The following is a 21,982-nucleotide window of genomic DNA, read 5'->3' as shown; positions in this document are numbered from 1 at the left end:
GGGGGGGGGGGAGAAGAGTGTGAGCCATTCTGGGCTCCCTTTGTGAAGAGTGAACAAAATACACCCTAGTTGTATAGTAAGTGCTACTTTGCAAACGTAAGGTGTGAATTTAGAATATCCACATTGTGGACATTTTTTTCCCCATGAAAAGTTTTCTTTTAATGACCTCGTGTGAGCTCACAAGATTCCTCTGTTTTTCTTCTTGATACTAGTCTGAGTGTAAATTTTTTTTTTTTGGTTTTTTTTTTTTTTTTTTTGGAGACATGGTTTCTCTGTAGCTCTGGCTCTCCTGGGATGTCGAACTCAGACCTGTCCGCCTCTGCCTTCGGTATGCTGGGATTAAAGGCATGGGTCACCACTGCTGGGCCGGATAGTCTTTTCTAAGGATTTATCTTTAAATCTGTACATGTGTGGGGGTATATGCATACAGTATGCAGGTGCCTTTTGAGCCAGAAGAGGCTTTTTTTAAAAAGAATTATTTATTTTATGTATACGAGTACACTATACCTGTCTTCAGACACACCAGAAGGTGGTGTCAGATCCCATTACAGATGGTTGTGATCTACCATGTGGTTGCTGGGATTTGAACTAAGGACCTCTGGAAGAGCAGTCAGTGCTCTTAACCGCTGACTGACCCAGCCCCAGAAGAGGCTTTTTGATTGCCTGGAGTTAACCAACAGCCATGAGTTGCCCAACATAGGTTCTGGGAATTGAGCTCAGATCCTCTGCAATGTAGCAAACGTTCTTAACTGCTGGTCCATCTCTGCAGCCCTACTTAGTTTATTATTTCTATTTATTTTTGAGACCAGGTCTCATGTAGCTCTTGCTGTCTTGGAGCTTGCTATGTAGACATGAGTGATCTGAACTCACAGAGATCCACTGATCCACTATACCTCTGCCTCCTGAGTGCTGGGATCAAAAGTGTGTGGTATCACACCTGGCCCATGGGTTATTGTTATAGGCAGAAAATGTGAGAAGAGAATCCTAACCTAGTGAGTTGAATGAGCTAATAGGCATATGTGGCTTCTATCTCCTTGAGTCATTTGTCTTTAAGCCCATTACATTCATGTGTATATATACGTGTGCCACGTGTGTGCTTGGTACCTGCAGAGTCTAGAAAAAGACACTGGATTCCCCTAGAACTGTGGTTACTGTTTGGAGACACCAACCATGGGAACTAACTGAACATGTTCAGAGTGTGCAGTGAAGTTCGTTCTTATATCCTAGGCTGCCACAGTATTTCCTCATTTAAAGGGATTTTAGATAACTAAGGCTGGGGAGATGTCTCAGCAGTCTCAGCAGTCAGATGTCTCAGGTGCTGCAAGAGGACCTGCATTCAGTTCCCAGTACTCTCACGTGGAATCTTAAAACCATCAGTAGCTCTAGTTCAGGAGATCCAATGTGCCCTTACGAGCTCTGGGGACCAGGAACACTGGTGCGCATACATACATGCAGGCCAAATATTCATACACAAATGAATATAATAAAAGGCGGAGTCGAGTAAGTTCTGCAGATCTGCACTCAAATTGCTAACAGCAGATAAGTGCTCACACACTTTCCTCTACAGAAAGATTAAGAGGTAGTAGGTACCTCTTATCAAAACACTACCCATTCGATTATGCAGTTTGTATTTGTCAGTTTTTTAAAATCATTTATACAGCATTCAGCCTGCATGTATGTCTGCCTGCCAGAAGAGGCACCAGATCTCATAGATGATTGTGAGCCACCATGTGGTTTCTGGGAAATTGAATACAGGACTTCTGGAAGAGCAGTCAGTGCTCTTAACCGCTGAGCCATCTCCATTTCCTACATGTATTTTCGTCTTTTTTTTTTTGGCCTTTCGAGACTGTATAGCCCTGGCTATCCTGGAACTCACTCTGTAGACCAGGCTGACCTCAAACTCAGAAATCTGCCTCCCAAGTGCTGGGATGAAAGGCATGCGCCACCACCGCCCTGCTTACATATATTTTCGTAACCATCAAACTTAGTTACCTTATTATTTCTCTAGACCTTGCTTGCATATTTTTAAAACAAGGACCATGTACTTAAATAATGTTGAACCCCAAGGAGGGGAATGATAATGAAACAGGGGAAATAGCAAGTTTTTTTTGTTGTTTTTTTTTTTTTTGTTTGTTTTGTTTTGTTTTGTTTTTTAGGTTTTTTAAGACAGGGTTTCTCCGTGTAGCCTTGGCTGTCCTGGAACTCATTCTGTAGACCAGGCTGGCCTTGAACTCAGAAATCTGCCTGCCTCTGCCTCCCAAGTGCTAGGATTAAAGGCATGTATGTGCCACTACTGCCCAACCCCTGTTGTCTTGAGCCATAGCTCTCAAGCACTCCTCACTCATCTTACCATTATGGGCTTGGATGGATGTGAGGAGCCACATGGTTGGTCATATATGCTCACTGTATTCTGTCTCTGGTATGCTAAACAGCTGATACTGAGTTCAAAATGAAACTCGGTGTCTGTATTGACAGCTGAGCCTTATCACCTTTTGCTCTCTAGTTTCAGGTTGAAGATGAAATGTGTCGAGGAAAGAGCTGGGACTGTAGCACTCAGCCCAGCACAGGCCCAGAGCCCCCGTGAAAACCCCAGAATATCTTGGCTTGGATATTCTCAAGAGGAAGGTTTAAAGGCTGTGGGACCATAAAATGCAGGTACTCATTTTCACCCAGGTTTTCTGCACAACACACATGCTGGTACTGGGAGGTGGGACACTGGCTGAGCTGTGACTCTGTTCTAGCTTTGTAAAAAGTCACTTTGAAATAGAATCTTGTTAAATTATTTAAGCTTGGTTTTAATCTGCTGACCTACACCTCCGGCTTATATTACAGGTTCATACCACCTCGGTCTTCCTTCTCTTTGTGGTTTCTTGTTTTGTTTTTTTTTTTTTTGAGACAGGCGGTTATCCCCTGGCTGGCTTCAAGTTTGTTATGTAGATCAGGGCTGTTCTACAGCTTGATTTACCTGCTTCCTGCCTCCTTGACTGCTGGGATTAAAGGCGCGGGCCACCACACCTAATGGTCTCTGCTTATGGAATTATTTACAAAATTTTTAGGGTGTGTGTGTGTGTGGGGGGGGAAGAGCGCATATACTGGAAATGGAATATGAGAAAGTGGTTGTCCCTTTCAAACAAGGTAAAAAACTTGGATCAAAGGCTTTTGAGGCAGACATTCATTGGTCAAATTATAGACATTTGTGCTGTCTTCCTGCGTGTTCACATGTTTCCTTATGAGAGATGTGGAGCAGCCTTTGCACGTGCATGTCTCTTTAGTTTCTGACCTCCAGAACCAGTGTTCTCATTTAGCCCAAAGCAAACCATCTTCCATAGCTATTTCACACTAAAGTGAGCAGAATGGGGTTTAGGCAGAATTGTTAGACTTTAGGGAACTGATGTAAATTATCAGAGGCAGAGATTTCTGTATAAATATGAAATTGTAATTTTTTTCCTGGGTTATGTAGCCCAGGTTGACATTCCACCCATGTGTTGGGATCACAGGTATTTGCTCCCACACTTGGCTAGATGTTTAGTAGTAATTTTAAAGGTAGCACTCATTTCCCTATCAACTTTTTAGTCATGCTAACTGTCTTGGTCCTGATTTCTAGTGGGGTTTCTGCAATGGATTAAGTGTTCTGTATTGTATTGTATTGTATTGTATTGTCTAGGATTGCAATACAGGTTACTGAACAATTAAAAATGTTGGTAGTTTGAATAGTTTTGAGATAGGCTCTTGCTCAGAAGCCTAGGCCAGCTTCAACTTGTATTGATTTTTCTACCTCTGCCTCGAAGTAAGTTGGAATTACAGGATGGATAGGGAACTTAATTCTAATTAGTTTTATTAATCTAATTAGCTAGTTTTATTCCCTAAGGACCCACATGAAGGCTCACAGACTTCTGTAGCTAGCTCTAGTTCCAGGGGATTTGATGCCCTCATCTGGCTCACTCATATATGTACTGCAGGCATGGTAACTATATTTTTTCAGCAGACTAATCTTGGTTTGGCACTTAGATTTCATAAGGCAATGGTCTTTTCTACTTCATGTGCTTGATCCCCATTACTATCAGTGTCTTCTAAATACTTCTTTATGTGGTTGGAGTGAGTGCTTACTACAGTAAACTTTAATATCTAGCTAATACAGAACCTTGTTCACAAGCCCACCTTGACAAGGGATTCTTTTTGTTTGGACTGACTGGGTCAAATTGGCCTTGAAGTCAGAAATCCTCCCTCTGAATGCTGGATTGCACTCAGCCACTATATCTAGATAATGATTTGTCCTGCCTATTATTAATCTAACAATGAGTTTCGTGTTAAATTGCATACAATTAAGAATTTCTAGCGTCAGAAGGTTATTTGTCATAATAAATAGGCTATTTTGGTAATAAGAGCTTTTTAAAATATTCTCAGTTTTCCCTTCCTCCCCACCCCCCCACAGGAAAGGGGAGACCATCCAGGGATATCAACCTAACATGGCATATAAGATTGGGTACCTCCTCACTAAGGCCAGACAGGCAACCCAGTAGAAGGAAAAGGGTCTCAGAAACAGGCAAAGGTCAGAGACGGCCCCTGCTCCCACTGTTAGGCACCCTACAAGAACACCAAGCTACACAATGTGCAAAGGGTCTAGGTCAGTCCCATGTAGGCTCCCTGATGCCACTTTCTGAGCCCCTATAAGCTTAAATTAGTTGATTCTGTAGGTTTTCTTGTGTCACAAGAAAGCTCTTAGGACAGAGGAAGTAAAAGTTTCCTTACACTGCCATCTTGTGGCCAACAGTGGCTCCAAGTGGTTTTCATTGGGGAAGTTGTTTTTCTTATGAAAGATGAATTAGTATTGGCTCAAGAGAAATTAAAATGATTCAAACTATTTTGGATTACTGTTCTGCTTACTAAAAGACCTTATGAATTTGTATTTTCATGATTTGCTTTTCCTGGCCTGCTGTGAGATGCCTGGTACAGGCACTAGGAGCAGAGCGTAGGTCCTGGAAGAGCCAAGTGCTCCAAACAAGTGCTCCAAAAGCCATCTCTCCAGCTCCATCTTAACGTTTGCATAGAGGTCCTCCCAGAATGTGATGTTGGCTTGAGAGTTTGCTTATTAATGTCTTGCAGAGCCTTTTATTGCATCCCAATGCTAAGTGACCTTAGCATGGTCACTTAACTTGGTATGTGACCAAAGTTTGACTTCAAAATTCCATTCTCCTGCCTCAGCCTGCTGGGATGGCAGGTGTGCCACCACAGCTGGCTTTAAATTACATTGAAGTTGACAATAAGTTACTCTAAATTTCCCTTGGTATATAGGGCATGTTGTGATTTATGTAATTATATATAGCTTTTGTGTGTTCTTACATAACAGATGGTGGTAAGCAGTTGCTCTGGTACCTCAGTTTGGATTCCTAGATTAAACTGTTTGGTAACAGGTAAGTGTAATAATCATCTTTACCATGAAAGATAAGGGATGCAGTGTCACTAGAGGCTGCCTTTCCTTAGTTGCAAAGGCCTTTGAAGGTTTGCCCTAACTCAGTCATTACAGTTTGCTGTGATGAGATGCATGTTAAGTCCGTGTTTCAGCTGATCACACTGATTATACACATGTGCTGAGCAGACTAGAGTTGGGCAAACACATACAATTTAATTCAGCTTGGTAAAAAGTTCTTTAAAAGTTTCTTGGCTTCAGCCTTTCTCAGGGATTTCATCATTTAAAGAATTTGATAGAATCAACATTTTGTGTTTTGATCTTTGGGCTAATGTGAGATCTAGTTGATCCTTAATATCAGGTACTACAGAGGAAGTACCTGATAGCTGGTATAATTCTGTTAGCTAATGAGTTTATCAGTTTTTATGTATAATGATATATTTTTTTAAACTTTTTTTTTAAGATTTATTTATTGTTTGTAAGTACACTGGAGCTGTCTTCAGACACCTCAGAAGAGGGTGTCAGATCTCATTACAGATGGTTGTGAGCCACCATGTGGTTGCTGGGATTTGAACTCAGAACCTTTGGAAGAGCAGTGAGTGTTCCTACCCACTGAGCCATCTCGCCAGCCCCCTATAATGATATTTTTGCTGCATTGTATGCCTGGGTATTTTAGAAGAGCAACTAGTGCTCTCCCTAATCGCATGTTTTAATTAATATCTGACAATTTTAAACTCAATCACTTCCAGTCTTTATATGATTACTTGTTTAACATAGTGCAGTTTTATGAGTTTATGTTTGTTAAATGGGTTTGCATGCCAAGCAGGTTATAGATCACACGTAATTCCTTACTTGACACTATTTACATGTTTGTATAAGACATTTGGAAGCACATACAGCTTATGAACAGTGTTCCATACTCCTCTTTTTTCCCCCAGAAATGAAGGATGAAATACAAGAAGTACAAATATTTAACATTCAGGAGAGAACACCAGGTTGATTCCAATCCCATTCCCGCCTGGACGTTCATGCTGTAAATCATGGTTGTATGAAAAACGATAGTTGCGTTGTTTAGTGGTAAGTCTTGATTGAGATTTTTGACATACAAGAATCTGAAAATTCTGCTCCTTTGTAATTTGTGGCCAGCAGCTTGAATTTTCGTATTTAAAAAGCCAAAGATCTTGAGAGGTATAGTATAGTGGTTACATGGAGAATACACAGTAGGCTTCTAGTCAGACTGGCTTATGATTGCATTCTATCATTTAACAAGTTATAACCTTGGTGAGTTTTCTAATATTTTATCTTAGATGTTAATAACAGTATAAGTAAGACTCAAAGGGTAACTTATAGTATAGAATACTACCTAGAACCTTCTGACCTCAATGTTAAGAGAGGTGGTTGGGAGTTAAGGATGTTGGTTGCTTTTGCAGAGGACTGGAAGACCTGCATGGATGGAGGCTCACAAACAACCTTCTGTAGTTCTCTAGTTCCAGGGGACTTGGCCCTCATCTGGCTCATGTACCGCGGAGATGGTGTGCAGACATAGGCAAAACACAAAGTTCTATGTCTGCCAAGTGGCCATTACCAAAGCTCAGTTTAGTTCTAAAATTAGGCACGTAGGCACGGTGTGGAATGAGAATATTTATAACCCCGTTGTAATTGGGCATAATATTTTTCAGCAGACTAACCTTGGTTTGCCACTAACCAAGATTTTATAAGGCAATGGTCTTTGCTGTTTCACGTGCCTGATCCCTATCATTATCAAAGTTTTATCTTTTAAAATGCTTCTTTATGTGGTTGGAAGTAAACTCTTCTCTCACTGTTGAGCCTAGGTAAGATTATATCCATATACGAAACTGGCTTGTCTTCTCAGGGCTTATAGGAGGATCATAGACAGGCTGTCTCTTCACAGTAGTGCTTTCTGAACTTGGCCAAGCCAAATCATTACAAAGCAGCAGGGGTGAAGTGTCAAGGCGCGTGGCCCATAGCTATAGAGAACTTTTGGATTATGCTAGTACTCCACAGTGGTTGATCTTGAGAGGTCTTGGTTGATCTTCTAATATAACATTCATGTTTAAGTTTTAAATGATTTGTTTTACTTAATAAAAGTCTTATTAAAAATTAATATGTGTATGAGTGTTTCTGCTTGACTGTAAGTCTTCACCATTTACACATCTGGTGCTTGAGGTCAGAAGAGTGCATCGGCATCTCTAGAAGTGGAGTTACAGGAGATCATGCTGTGTGGGTGCTGCAAATCAAGCCCAGGTCTTCTGCAAGAACAGCCAAGGGTCTTAACTATTGAGCCATCCCAAGTAACGAATTTTTTTTTTTTCCCCAGAGGCAGTTTCTCTTTGTCCCAGCTGTCCTTAAACTCACTGTACACCAGGTTGGCCTGGAACTCTCAAATATCTGCCTTCCTCTGCCTCCTGAGTGCTGGGATTAAAGGCATATACCACTGTTACTGGGCCCAATTCATAAATAATAATTAATAAATTTCAAAGCAACTTAAAATACTCAATGTGAGGGTAGACTGTACTCCAAGATGAAAGCTGACTCACAGAATCAACTTGGAAGTCAGATGAACAGGAACACAAAGTAAACCCTGATGGTTCCACGTGTTGCTGTCTATGCATTTTATGTCTGAAATTTATGGGGCAACATAGTTGAGTTTTGCATTCACACAGCTCCAGGGTACTTGGCTATTTTTGGCATGTCAAGGAGACGCACGCAGGGTTTGTCTTGGTTTTTGATTTTTATTTATTTATTATTTTATTTTATTTTATTTTTTTATTTTATTTATATTTTTTTGGGTTTTTCAAGACAGGGTTTCTCTGTATAGCCCTGGTTGTCCTGGAACTCACTCTGTAGACCAGGCTGGCCTAGACTCATGGAGGTCTGCCTGCCTCTGCCGCCGCCGCCCCCACCTTTAAAGCACCTTGTGAAAAATTGTGCAGACAGAAGGAATTGTGCAGGAAGTTATTTTGTTACCAGTAGATTGACCAGTAAAAGCAGGGGACTGGGCATCTGATTACCTCAGCAGTGAGTACCGGGTGCTACCCAGCAGCCCGCCTCGTGCTACCCATCAGGCCTTGCGGGCACCCCGCATGCGCCCTGGCAGCTTGGTCACGCGAATTCTATCTTCAGTGGAAGGCGGCGGACACCTTTAGCTTGCCTTGCTGCAGGTATTTGTTTTATTTATTCCTGTGAGAGGTAGGGAGAGGCAGAAAATTAGGGGAAAACTGTGTGGGTCCTGTTCTGAGAAAGTTGGCGGGCCGTCATCTTGTGTGACTTTCCCAGCTGCCTTGTGGCAATATGGAGGCTGCACCTTCCCTTCAGCTAGGAAGGGCGCATTGCGCGCTGGAGGTAAAGTAAATTTGGCCTCTGTGGTCATGTGAATTGTATCTAGGAACGCAGCAAGGGTGTCGGTATATCTGAAGACAGGGTCTCATTGTAGTCCATAGTTGCCTCAGATTCACAGAATCCTCAGGCCGTCCGGCGGCAGTACAGGTGTGACATTTGAGATGAAAGTGTCAGCATATCCATCCCATCCCACCCCACTCCCCTCGTTACTAAAGTAACATTGGTTTGGTTTTTGAGACAGGATCTTGGTGTGTAGAGCAAGGCTGGGGCTGCCTTGAAGCAAAGGCTGGCCTCAAAGCCTAGGGTGGCCTGGAGCAAAGTCAACCTCCGGAGTGTTGGCTTTAGAGGTGTGGCCCATCCATCACACTACTAAGGAAATCCTTAGTATGAAATCCTTAGTACTAAGGAAACGTATGTAGAATATGCTTACTTTTCCTCGGTATATAATTGATACGGCCACTATTTTTTTTTTTTTTTTTTTTTGAGACAGGATTTCTCTGTTATAGCCTTGGCTGTCCTGGAACTCACTCTGTAGAGCAGGCTGACCTCGAACTCAGAAATCTGCCAGCCTCTGCCTCCCAAGTGCTGGGATTAAAGGCGTGAGCCACCACTGCCCGGTGATACACCCACTATTAAACACTGTATGACTTGTTAAAGCTGTTGCTTTCTATGATGAACATTATTTAAAAATAACTTAGTCTAGAGAATTTGTTGGAAACATTTTAAATTAAACCGTAGCAATATTGATAGATGTATTATTTAACTGAAAATATAAACAGGCATTTTAGTGTAGAATTTTCAAGTTTCATAATAGATAATTTAGCCTCATATCTAGTTTTGTCAGACTTTTTTTTTTTAATAATTTTGTCTTTTAAAATCAAGGCAGTTTGGTTAAGGGATATGAGATGTCAAGATGTATAAAATAACCTAAAGATGTCACTTAAAATTTTTACTGAAAAAAGGCTGCAGATGTGTGCAGTCTCATATTTACCAAGTATGAGGTGTACTAGTTCTAACTGTCCTGGAACTCACTGCATGGAATGGCCTGACCTCGAACTTTAAAAAGGTCTGTGTGTTTCTGCCTCTCAAGCACAGTATGAAAGAGTTGCACCAGCATTCCTGGTCTTAGTAGAATGCTGTATGTTTTGGTGTTGGAAAATGGCACAAAGGACAGGTGTAATTTTTATTTCTTTGTACTATGGGATGTTTCTCAACATTTGCACATGCACAATATTTTTGACACTGGTAAGAGCAGGAACTCTCTGTCTATATGACTTTCTTCATGGCCTTGGAAAGATAAGGCATCGAGGTGGAAATCAATATGCTTTTATTAAAACAATGTCCAGTTTTTTTTTTTTAAGATGAAATAACAGCACATTTTTTATTTCATTCGTTACAATTTGACTTACTTACCTTCCTCCTCCTTGTTAGGATTCTTTTGGAGATCCATCATGTCTTTGTGTGAAGACATGTTGCTCTGCAATTATCGGAAGTGTCGTATCAAGCTCTCTGGTTATGCTTGGGTCACTGCCTGCTCTCACATCTTCTGTGACCAGCATGGTAGTGGGGAGTTCAGTCGATCCCCAGCGATCTGCCCTGCTTGCAACAGTACCCTTTCTGGAAAGCTAGATATTGTCCGAACAGAGCTCAGTCCATCAGAGGAATACAAAGCTATGGTATTGGCAGGGCTTCGACCAGAGGTTGTTTTGGACATCAGCTCCCGAGCATTGGCCTTCTGGACATACCAGGTTAGTGCCTAGGGGCTGGGGGGGTGGTGGTGTCTCAGTGTGTAAAGTGCTTGTGTAAGCATGAGGGCCTTTAGTACCATAGGACAGCTAGGCTCTCACGTAAAGATACCAGATAGGCAGCATCCCCCTCCACATGCACAAGCACGCATGTACACTGAACTGCAATTTGAAGCTTATCGAGGATCTTTTTCTTGGTATGAGGTGCCAAACCCAGGGCCTTATGCTTAAAAGGTAGTGCTTTATCACTGAACTCAATCCCTTTGAGGGATTTCCTAGAAAAAAGTTCCTTCATTATTATATTTGTATTTCATATCAATACATGAATGTGCAGAAAACTTTGTTTAAATATTTTTCCCTAATTTTTATTATTTGTCATGTGCTATGTAGATATTTTTTATATTTTGTGAGTAAACTGTGGAAAGTGATTATTAATATTCTTTTAAAAAGAGATTTATTTATTTTCTGTATGTGAGTACACTGTCACTCTCTTCAGACACACCAGAAGCATCAGATCCTATTACAGAGAATTGTGAGCCACCAGGTGGTTGCTGGGAATTGAACTTAGGACCTCTAGAGGAGCAGTCAGTGCTCTTAACTGCTGAGCCATCTCTCCAACCCCGATTATTAATATTCTTATTAATTAATGCTGGAAATTAATATGTCAGCAATTATTTCTTAACTAGCTAGTTCTCCAAATACCGACACAGAGACCTTGTAATATTTCAAAACTTGGGGCTTATCTAGGTAGATTCTTAACTAGCTCATTTAATTAACCTGACCACCTAATCCTATCCAATCATGTGGTTAGCTATACCTTCTAGGCTCTTCGTCACATAAGTCTCCTGTTTCCTGGTGAAAAGCTTCCTTTTTTTCCCCCAGAGTTCCTTGCTCTCTCCCAGGAAGTCCTGCCTGTCTCTACTGCCCAATCACAGGCCTTTTATTGACCAATTAACTTGGGGAGCAAGAATTGCACAACAAAAGCTGGTGAATGTGAGATTTCATTTGTCTTAGGGTAACCAGTTCTAGGTGGATAGAATTTAGCATTACATAGCGGCACTAGACCAATGCCAAAGGTCTGTGTGTGCACTTTTGCTTTATTATTTATATTGTATTGCAGTTTCTTGCACTTGTTTTTGTGTTACTAAGGGTCAGGCCCAGGGCTGTGCACATGCTAGCCATGCTGAACTCTTTTCCAAAGTGGTTGTACAACTTGGTTTGCTATATTCTAGTTACATGTTCTGCCTAACATGGGGTTACATGTGTGTAAATTCTAGGAAGCAGGTATACTTTGAGATTGTATTATTTTACTCTGGATCATTGGGAAAATTGGACTTCATCTATATGTCCTATAAATAGGACTTTTTTCTTGGTTTTGTCTCATGTGGCCCAGGTGGCCCTGAGTTTGATTCTGCCTACATTTCCTGTCTGCTGAGACTACATGCATAAATAAACCTTCATGCCTAACTTCTGTTGTATTTCTTAACTTTCAGGCTACAGGTCACTTGTAGATAAGATGTACTTGTTTTGGTGGTAGTATTTTGAGCAGCCGTTTTCTGTAGTCCGCTCATTGTTGTGATTATGTTTTTAACCAGGTTTTTAAATATTGTAATAATGATGCCCCTGTATAAACATTCTTTCCACTTCTGCTTAGATGAGGATTTAGAGTCTATTGTGCCGATTCTCATGATTTTTGGACAGGTACACCAGGAACGTCTCTATCAAGAATATAATTTCAGCAAGGCCGAGAACCACTTAAAACAGATGGAGAAGATATATACACAGCAAATACAGAGCAAAGATGTGGAGTTGACCTCTATGAAAGGGGAGGTTACCTCCATGAAGAAAGTTCTAGAAGAATACAAGAAAAAGTTTAGTGATATCTCTGAAAAACTTATGGAGCGCAATCGCCAATATCAGAAGCTCCAAGGCCTTTATGACAGCCTTAGGTTGAGAAATATCACTATTGCCAGCCAAGAAGGCTCTCTGGAACCAGCTATGATCCCACAGTCGGGAGTCTTTGGCTTCCCATCAGGTAAGAAGGTATCTCGTACCCAGCTCCTAGTTTTTTTTACATCGTGCTGCGTGGTTCTGCACATTCAGAAGTCTCTGAGAGTGAAGAACTACAGTAAGCCGAGCTGTGGATTCCTTGGCTTAGTACACCACTGCTCTCAGGTGGATTTGTACATGTTTTTCATTCTTTTGTACATTTAAAAAAACATTTTTTAATGTATTTGTGTGTTGCCTGTGTTTGTGCATGCACCACATGTGCCCTGCCCATGGAGTCCAGAAGAGGATGTTGGATCCTGAAACTGTATGATTGGGAGCCACTATGTGAGTGCTAGGAACAAAAGCTCAGACTGCTACAAGAGCACAAAGTGCTCTTAACTACGGAGCCTTTCCTCCAGACCTGTTCTTAGTTTTGATCCCTGCTATCTTTAGGCAGTAACTAGTCCTTTTCCTGAAGGCTGTTAGAGCCAAGGAGGATGTGGTAGAAATGGTCAGATGTTTTCACAGAGGGCATAGTTATATTCTGTGGTAGGGAAAAGCGAAGTGACATGGCCTTTGGTCTAGGAGATGAGTTTAAGATAATTATATTATCCATCTTGTAGGAGTTGAGTTTTGTTAATATTTATTCAGTGGCTGTGAGTTTTGTTCCTAAAGACCTTATAGGAAATATTCTTATATTCTTCCTTAATTTCCTCCCCTAGGGAATAACTCAAAGTTTTCTTTGGATCGTACACCAGCTGGAAACCAAGGTGGTGGAGATGAAGATGTTCAGTTCAGACCATTTTTTGTGTGTTCTCCCACAGCACCTGAACCCATTAACAACTTCTTTAGTTTTGCATCTCAAAGCCATGAAGCAGAGCAGCAAGTCTGCAGCAGGGCCTTTAAAGCAAAAAGAATTTAGTTGAGTTTTCATTCCCGTATCCCTGAGTTCTCTTCACATTTTGACCGTAGAAGAAGTTGGCTTACACTAGGGTAATCCTGTTTGGTTTCTTCACTGTTTGCTTAGGGCATGGGCATTTCATGAATCTCAGTCATGCTCACACAATCACATTGTTGCAGAGATCCCGTTTCAGACCAAGCTGTGTTTATGCTCATGTAAGCACCAGTATTATATTTACCTGGAGCTTTGGATTCTAGCATGTATATGTTAAGTGTGTGCATTGATTTTTTCTCTGCTAGTATATTTCTGTAAAAATTATGGTCTTGGAAAATGATGGCCAAAAATGATGGTCTTAGAAAATGGCTTGCTATTAACATATATTTGACAGTCATGTATTTTCATTTGTGTTACTTTGCTTTGGAGGTGTGCTTATGACAGTTAATGAAAGTGCAATTTGATGCATATGTGTTCTGTTTATATTTAAAAATAATTTATACTGATTTTTGATTTCATTGGTATTTCTTTTAAAATAAAACTACTTCTTAACCTTTTTAACAGTTGTTGATGTGTTTATTTGGGAATGCATATATTCTTATTTTTAATTGTGTGTGTCCCTAGGTATGTGAACAAGAATTTGAAGATTTTGGTCTTTATTATTCTAGTCACCTAATCTAAAATGCTGAGTAAAAGCCACTTTATTGAACTGCACAGCAAATATGGTAATGAGGACCCAGGAGGCCAAGGCAGGCAGATCTCTGAGCCAGCCTGGTCTCCAGAGTGAGTTCCAGGACAGCCAAGGCTACACAGAGAAACCCTGTCTCAAAGAAACCAAACCAAAAAGGACCAAGGAGCTTTTGTCTTTATCTTTTATGCAAATCTTGTAAGGGAGAAAGTTGTTTTCCTGGCCTTGCTGACGGAACATCATTAAAGCTGTAAGTTCAGGTGAGTCTGGAGGTACACTGAAGTCCAAAGTGTAGTAAGACTGATAACAGTGTTTCCTTGGGTCAGTCAATTCTGAACAGGTTTACTATAAAGTAAAGATAGAGTGGTTCCTAGTTATAAATGACCTCAGACCACATTAATGTGGTTACAGATTAGGTGAAAGTTAGATTTGTGAGGGTCAACTTTAAACAGAACTTCTCAAACCATTTCCATACTAGTGCTACTGACTATAAGAAGGTATGTTAGGAGCTGGTGAGATGGCTCACCGCGCTTAAGAGCACCGACTGCTCTTCCGAAGGTCCTGAGTTCAAATCCTTGCAACCACATGGTGGCTCACAACCGTCCGTAATGAGATCTCACACCCTCTTCTGGTGTGTCTGAAGACAGCAACAGTGTACTTACATATAATAATAAATAAATCTTTTTTTTTTAAAAGAAGGTATGTTAATGATTTAAAACAGTTTTTCTTTATTAAGTACTATTTCCAACTTATAAAGTAATTGTGCTTAGTTAGTGCATTCAATTTGTGTCCCATTTGAGGGCAAACCATATCTGCATTCCAAGTGTTTCCTCCTCCACATACACTAGTGTGAGACTGAGTTAACCTTTCTAGCTTTGTTTTTGTAGAGAGGTTATTATTTTTGGCTGGCCTGAGCTTACTATGTAGATGCTCAGTGAGTTTCACCAGATAAGGAAACTTACCTGGTCTGTTTCCAGAGGTTGGGGGTGGAGGGACCAAATAGCTGTAGGTCTTAAATGTGGCCTTGGCAAAGTTGCCCATGGTGGCAAGTACAGCCCCTGGTTGATGGGTAGCAGTCATTAATACTGGACTTTCAGCAGCAGCAGCTTCTTGGGCACAGGATCAGAGACAAAGTCTCTGGGAGCAGAGATAACAGAGAGCCACAGTGGCCTGTCATCTCGCACGCTACAGTGTGGGGCTTGCCAGTCTTGTTTCCCTAGTCCCCTTTCTGCACAGGGCAGAAAGCTTGTTTGAGATGATTGCCTCTCAATGGCAGGACTTACCTCCTTGAAGCACATAACACCAAGACCAGTAAGTGAAAATACATATTTTATAACTAATAAAATAGATTTCAGATTGTAGTATAAAGTAAGAAATATTCTTTCTATGAGATTTTTCAATTTTGTAGGAAAAACATGAGGAAATAGGTATCTTCAGCAGTTTGAAATATAAGCAGGGTAAAATTGAAACTAAAAATCTAATTATAAACTGTCAGGAATATTATGCTTCTTAAAAAAGTTGTTCAACAGCCTGGTCTACAGAGTGAGTTCCAGGACAGCCAGAGCTATACAGAGAAACCCTGTCTTGAAAAACCAAAAAAAAAAAAAAAAAAAAAAAAAAAAAAAAAAAAAAGTTCAAGAGTTTAATTTGCATGGCAGGCTTTTTATTTTTTATGGTTTCTTTTTATCTTACATGCATTAGTGTTTTGCCTCCATGCATGAATGTCTGTGTGTGTCAGATACCTTAGAACTGGGATTATAGACAGTTGTGGTCTGCCATGTGGCTGTTGGGAACTGAACCAGGATCCTGGAAAGGCAGCTAGTACCTACTGCACCATCTCGACTGTCCCATTGTGGGCTCTTTTAAAGGTATGAAAAAAAGCACAGTGAAAATTGCAGGCTTAGATTTTTTTTCAAAACCTACTTTAATCAGGGTTCTTAAATGGTTTAACCTCCCTTCTAGCCTTCCACCCGCCAGAGGTCATGCAAAAGAAAGGTTATTAGGACACAGGGGAAGTGGACTCCTTTCAAAATAGTTCTTTGGGTGATTCCAATCTTTGTTCTCAGCTTATCAGCAGTTCAGTCCGCTAGCAAACCACCAAACACCAATCAGCAGACAGTTCAGTCCCCTTGGCAAGTGCCACACATGAGTTTAGCAGCTGTAGCTGGATCCAGAATAAACCGAGAGGCTGCTGGGTCGGTGTGGAGTCTGGAAATGGCAAGAAGCCGCAGGAATATCATGAGAAGTTCTTGGGCGAGTTACTCTCTATTAAGATCAGTGACAAACATCAGCAATGTGGTGCAAGGCCAACCAGTGCCAGAGTGCTATCAACTGAGACTAGCAAGATGCAAGGTAGAACCAGAGCACAGGCCTTGTCCCATTGTCTGTGGGGTCATAGTTATATTTTTACTAAACATCACACATCCTCTCACGTGTCTGCATCAATGAGGCATCTTCTCACTTGTGTTTGCTTCAGCAAAACATCCTTTCACCTGTCTGCCCCAGCAAAGCATTCTTATGACTTGAGTCTCCAGAAATTTCCACTTTAGGAAATGATCACTTTTTTTTCCCCTTTGTCTCTGCTCCTCAGTCTTTTTGGAAGCATTTGGAGGTGTTTAATATCTCTTTGCAGAGATAACTTTTTAGCAAATGATTTTTAAAAGTTTTAAAATTGTGGTCGGATGTGGTGATTCATATTTGTAATCTCAGTATTTAGAAGGCAGAGACGGGAGGAACTCATTGAGTTTGAGGTCAGCCTGATCTACATATAGACTTCCACACAATTGAAGTTACATAGGGAGACCGTGTCTCAAAAATTATAATAAAATAAATGTCAGGTGTAATAATGAATGTCTATAATCCAAGTACTTGGAAGTGGTTGCAGGAAGATCAGAATTCAAGGTTATTTTTGGCTAGATAGCAGGCCAGCTTGGGGTATATGAGACTCTGTCTCAAACAAACAGAAGATTTAGCATTTTTATTTTTGAATGAGCAATTCATGTTCAAGGTAAAAATGAAAAATACACTGAAAAGGGTTTTCTCAGGTCACCTGCAGTTCTCAATCCCTGTTTCTCTCTTCGGAGACAGTTTCTTATAGAAATAATAAACATGAGAACATTATTAATGTACATTATGGTGGCATGCCAGCCCCAAACATAGTAGACTTATTAGGATAATACATTAAAAAGCTAAAAATTACACGTGCAGAAATCTTCAGTTGGTATGTATTCAGACAAGTTCCCTTGTAGTACATTTTCTTCCAAATACCACCTGACACGGATGATTTATAGCCGGTCTTGCTTTTTAAGAGTGATATAAAAAAGGACAAGAATATACAAAACAAAAAGATGAATGTAATTAATCTAAGAACATTTTGATTCTGGAATTTGGGAAGGGAATTATGAATAAAACTATGAAAATTATTTATGAAACCGAAAGTGACCACAAACTCATCAGGTGCTTGTTATCCCAGTTGAGATGCTGAGGCAAAAGTTTTCAGCCTGGAGTACGTAACCACGTTGAGGCTAATCTGATGTACATGGTGAGATTCTGTCTCAATAAAAAGAAGTAAAACAAACCCCAAAAGCAGTTCTAGGGCACCTTTGAGACGCCAAGTTTTGGATTAGGTTGGTGTGTAGCGATGTCTCTGAGGCGCAGGTGGGCCTCCGGAGCCCCAGGGGTCGCTGTGGTTTCATCTTAGGAATGGCTTAGTCTCTGTGGTTGGAAAGTTGGGGGAGGAGAAGCTGAGAGCGGCTGGAATGATGGCTGATGAAGAGGAAGAAGCGAAGCACGTCTTGCAGAAATTGCAGGTGAGGCTGTGAGTTAAAATCTTTGGCTCGTTGCTCTGAAAGGAGGACGTGCAGTGATCAGGTCCGGGGCGGCAGAGGCGGTGGAGGGCGGCGGTTCAGCCGGTGCTAAGGGCTGCTCCGTGGGCGCCCGGAGGGAGTCTGCCCACCGGGATTCATCGGTAACAAGTAGCTTTGTACGTGTTGTGGCAGGTGGCTCTCCACTGTTAACGGAGTTGTTTGTTCTCCACAGGAGCAGCCATTTCTCTAGCATCTTTCTGCTTTGAACTTGGCAACACTCAGTAGTAGACTGCAGAGCAGATGCCCTGGTTGTTGGTTTTAGGATTTACCGCGTTGATCTCTTAACCCCACCCACTCCCCAGGTGACTATTGTAGAAAGGCATAGAGGAGTTTCCTGCAAGTATGTGTTATGTCTTTATTTTTGTTTTAATGATTAAGATTTTCTTTAAGCCTCAGAAACCCAGTTTGTGGTCTAAGACATCCTGGAATTTAAACTAGATATACCTCTGTCAGTTTTGTTTGTTGTTTTGAGACGGGGTCTCCTGGATCTGGTTTACAGGCCACGCTGGCCTCGAACTCATAAAGATCCACTTGCCTCTGTCTCCTAAGTGGTGAGATTAAAGGCCTGAGCCACCATGCTGGGCCATTTCTAACAAAATTTAAAGCATTGATCAGGTTTCTTTGTTTCTTGTGGGAGTTAAAAGAACTCTCAGAACGTGGACTTTAATTAACTTAATTCCTTAGTGTGATTGGCAGAAATCAGATTTTTAATTCTATTGGCAGCGAGACTTTAGATGCACTATGTACATTTGTATGTATAGAAAAAAAATACAAAAAAATTATACAGATTAGTGTTTGTCTTTGAGGCTATTTGGAGTGGTCATGAATTACTTCCTGTTTTCACGGTTCCCTATTTATTAACAACTCATTTGTATTGCTATTGCCACCACAGAAAATTGTTTAACAAAATCAAAACGACTAAAACATGACAATTACACTTTCTTTTAAATTTGCAGCCATGCTCATTGACAAAAAGAAACTGGCTGTGACTTTTGCTTAGAACTATCTTTTAAAAATTCCACAAATTGTGTTCCACAGACTGTGTTGACCATTTTTTTTTAAATTATAGAACAGAGTTGAACATGCTGACTTTCTGTATGTGTTCAAATTAGTCTCTGCAGGACCTGTTTTTCCTGGAAATAATACACATAAGAAAGGTAAAAAAAGAATACTTCTAAAGAAGGTGTCAGCTTACTGTTTTTATCAGGGTAGGGCTTTAATTACCCATGCGAATTTGTTAATAACATGGGCACTACATTAGTTAATTTTACCACTTTATTTAATGTGAGTCTATCATGACCCAGCCCCTGTTCTAATGCTTAAGGATAACCCTAATCAACATGAAATTCTTCCCATTATGTAACTTACATTGGTGATTCCAGAAAGTAATGAATGAATAGGCCATATAATTTAAAATGATAGGCATTTTGAAAAAAAAAAAATAAGAGTGATTAACTAGACGAGGGAGGAAGGCACTAATTAGGTTTAGGTCAGTGGTCCTCAACCTTCCCAATGCTGTGACCCGCTTATGTGGTAGTGATCCCCAACTATAAAATTATTTCTGTTGCTACTTCATAACTAATTTTGCTACTGTTCTGAATATTAATGTAAGTATGTGATCTGCAGGATCTCTGATATGTGACCCCTGTGAAAGGGTCAATCTCCGAGGGGTCTCCACCCACGGTTGAGAACTGCTGCCTTAGGTAGTGTGCTTAGTTTATTTCATTTTTTTAAATCAACTTGACACAAATTGGTTCATCTGAGAAGATTGAGCCCCAATTGAGAAAATGTCTCACTTGGCCTGTAGGCCAATCTGTGGGCATCTTTTTCTTTTTTAATTAATGATCGATGTGTGAGGGCTCTCACTGTGGGCAAACAGTCCTGGGCTGTTTAAGAAAGCAGGCTGATAGGGGATGGGGAGATGGCTAAGTGGTTGAGAGCCCTGGCTGCTCTTCTAAAGGACCCAGGTTCAATTCCCAGCACACACATGGCAGTAGTCTAGCTCCAGGGGATCCAATACCCTTACACAGACATCCATGCAGGAAAAACATAGGGGCTGACCTTTAGCCTGGAAAGCAGATGAGTAGGCACCACTCCTTGTGGAGCTGCTGCGTTGCCTCGGGTCTTGCCTTGCTGTGACTTCCCCTGAAGGCCGGTAAATTGGAGGCTTTCCTTTCTTCCCCAAGGTGGGTTTTTTTTTCCTTTCATCACAGAAGTGAAAGCAAAGTAGGATAACATTTACTTGATAAAAAATGCAAGAGAATCAGAAGATGCCCCAAGTAAACAACAAAAGCCTCTTAAAATTCTCCTCAAATACCAAGGTGACCAAGTTCAAGTTGGTTGGGTTGTTGTGGAAAACAAGGCTGTCCTTATAGGTTTGTCATAATTAGAGAGGCCATATATTTTTCATTCATCAGCAGGTGAAAAAATAGTGGATACTCTTTTTTTTTTTTTTTAATACGAAATGCTGTTTTATTTTGGGAATAAAGGTTTTGTTGTTTTCTGTTTGTTTGCTTTTTTCTTTTTTTGGTGGTACTACTGGGAATGAGACTCAGAGAGCCTTATGCATGCTATATCTGTGAGATAACAGAGCTTAAAAGTCTGTTTTTCTGTAATCACCCTCTACCCCCATCTTAGTTATTGTTCTATTGCTGTGAGAAGACACCATGATCATAGTAACTCTTAAAAAAAAAAGCATTTAATTGGGCTGGCTAACGGTTTCATAGGTTTAGTCCATTATCATGGTGGGAGCATGGTGACACTCAAGTAGACATGGTGCTGGAGAAATATTTGAGAGTTCTACATCCAGATCTGTAGGCAGCAAGAGGAGAGAGACTCGGAACCTGATACAGGGTTTTGAAACCTCAAAGCCCACTCCCAGTGACACACTTCCTTAACTAGGCCACACACTTCCTAATCCTTTTAAGTAATTCCACTCTCTGGTGACCAGTTATTCAAATCTATGAGCCTGTGGGGGCTGTCCTTATTCAAACCACACCCCCTTTGTTGTTGTTTTGAGATGGGTCTCTCTGCAGCCCTGGCTGTAAAGGAGTACATCACCATGCTTGCTCTTTGCGTGTATGTATGTATGTGTGTATGTATGTGTATGTTGGGTGTATGCCAGGGCACATGTGTAGAGGTCAGAGGACAAGTTGGAGCAACCTGTCTCCCTTCCCCGTGTGGCTTCTGGAGCTAAAGACATAAGGCTTGTTGGTAGATGAGCACCTTTACATAGGGCCATGTCCCCTACCCAGAAGACCAGCTTTATGGCCAAAGTGCAAAGTTTAATTCTTTGGGGTCCAGAATAAGATAGTCTTAAGGTGTCTCTCTCCCATCTGTGGTATGAGCAATGCTTGGGTATATGGGAGCCCTACCTGAGCTGGAGAGGTTTGTTTATGTGTAGTGCTGAGGGACCTTTGTGGGACAGCTTGGGACCAGGACATCCTGTGATCCTGGCCCTTCCTCTGATCTGTAGCATTTTGGTGGGGACTGGGAACTCATGTTGCTCTGTGCCTCACATGAGATAAGAGAACCAGTGTTGCTAGGCCAGGGCTTGGCAGTTAATGTCAGGTGCTCTCTCCATTGAATGATATTGTTCTTGTCTTGTTTTCTAGGAACTGGTGGATCAGCTCTACTGTTTTCGAGACAGTTACTTTGAGACACATAGTGTCGAAGATGCAGGACGGAAGCAGCAGGATGTGCAGGACAAGATGGAGAAGACCCTGCAGCAGATGGAGGAAGTACTCGGTATGAGCGTCGAGGAGTGTTTACCCCTCTGTAAAGAAAGAGCTGTACTCTTTCTCTGTGGACTGTGTGGTATCCTGTGTGTGGCTGCCGTGGGTTAGCATAGAGCTTTGATTATAGCAAATGGTAGAAAAGAATATACTTTTTGCAATAATCTTACTATTCTTAGTTTTTAACTGATTTTTCTGCTGCCACTGCTGCTGCTTCTCTTCCTCCTCTTCCTCTTCTTCTTCCTCCTCTTTTTTCTCCTCCTCCTCCTCCTCCTCCTCCTCCTTTTTTTTTTTTTTT

At 41.1% G+C, this 21,982-nt stretch overlaps 2 protein-coding genes and 1 non-coding gene across 6 annotated transcripts in view; all 3 read left to right on the top strand.

Annotated features, from left to right (window-relative positions):
* Positions 1–13,954, top strand: part of Ccnb1ip1 (cyclin B1 interacting protein 1) — a 14,708-nt gene extending 754 nt beyond the window's left edge. Inside the window, exons 2-7 of one of the 3 annotated variants that reach the window (XM_031362286.1) lie at positions 2,504–2,655; positions 5,348–5,411; positions 6,346–6,484; positions 10,199–10,515; positions 12,214–12,547; positions 13,224–13,883. In XM_031362286.1, the coding sequence (XP_031218146.1) occupies positions 10,219–10,515; positions 12,214–12,547; positions 13,224–13,423 (831 nt within the window). In that variant the 5' untranslated portion in view covers positions 2,504–2,655; positions 5,348–5,411; positions 6,346–6,484; positions 10,199–10,218 and the 3' untranslated portion in view covers positions 13,424–13,883. Of the gene's footprint in view, positions 1–2,304; positions 2,656–5,347; positions 5,412–6,345; positions 6,485–8,236; positions 8,590–10,198; positions 10,516–12,213; positions 12,548–13,223 lie in introns of those variants that run through there. The other 2 variants (XM_031362285.1, XM_031362287.1) reach the window with 2 other exon arrangements.
* On the top strand, positions 5,523–5,599 carry LOC116085545. Its single transcript, XR_004116630.1, has one exon. It is a non-coding gene; the product is annotated as a small nucleolar RNA SNORD126 (small nucleolar RNA).
* Positions 13,955–17,777: 3,823 nt separating the features above from the next.
* Ttc5 (tetratricopeptide repeat domain 5) overlaps positions 17,778–21,982 on the top strand; it is a 17,617-nt gene continuing 13,412 nt past the window's right edge. For both annotated transcript variants that reach the window (XM_031361926.1, XM_031361925.1), the window contains exons 1-2: positions 17,778–17,893; positions 21,565–21,697. In XM_031361926.1, the coding sequence (XP_031217786.1) occupies positions 17,843–17,893; positions 21,565–21,697 (184 nt within the window). In that variant the 5' untranslated portion in view covers positions 17,778–17,842. The remainder of the gene's footprint in view (positions 17,894–21,564; positions 21,698–21,982) is intronic.

Source organism: Mastomys coucha, unplaced genomic scaffold (genome assembly GCF_008632895.1).
Source record: "Mastomys coucha isolate ucsf_1 unplaced genomic scaffold, UCSF_Mcou_1 pScaffold9, whole genome shotgun sequence".
Taxonomy (NCBI): Eukaryota; Metazoa; Chordata; class Mammalia; order Rodentia; family Muridae; genus Mastomys; species Mastomys coucha.
Note: the sequence above shows the minus strand (reverse complement) of the source record. Positions and strands in the feature narration are given on the sequence as shown.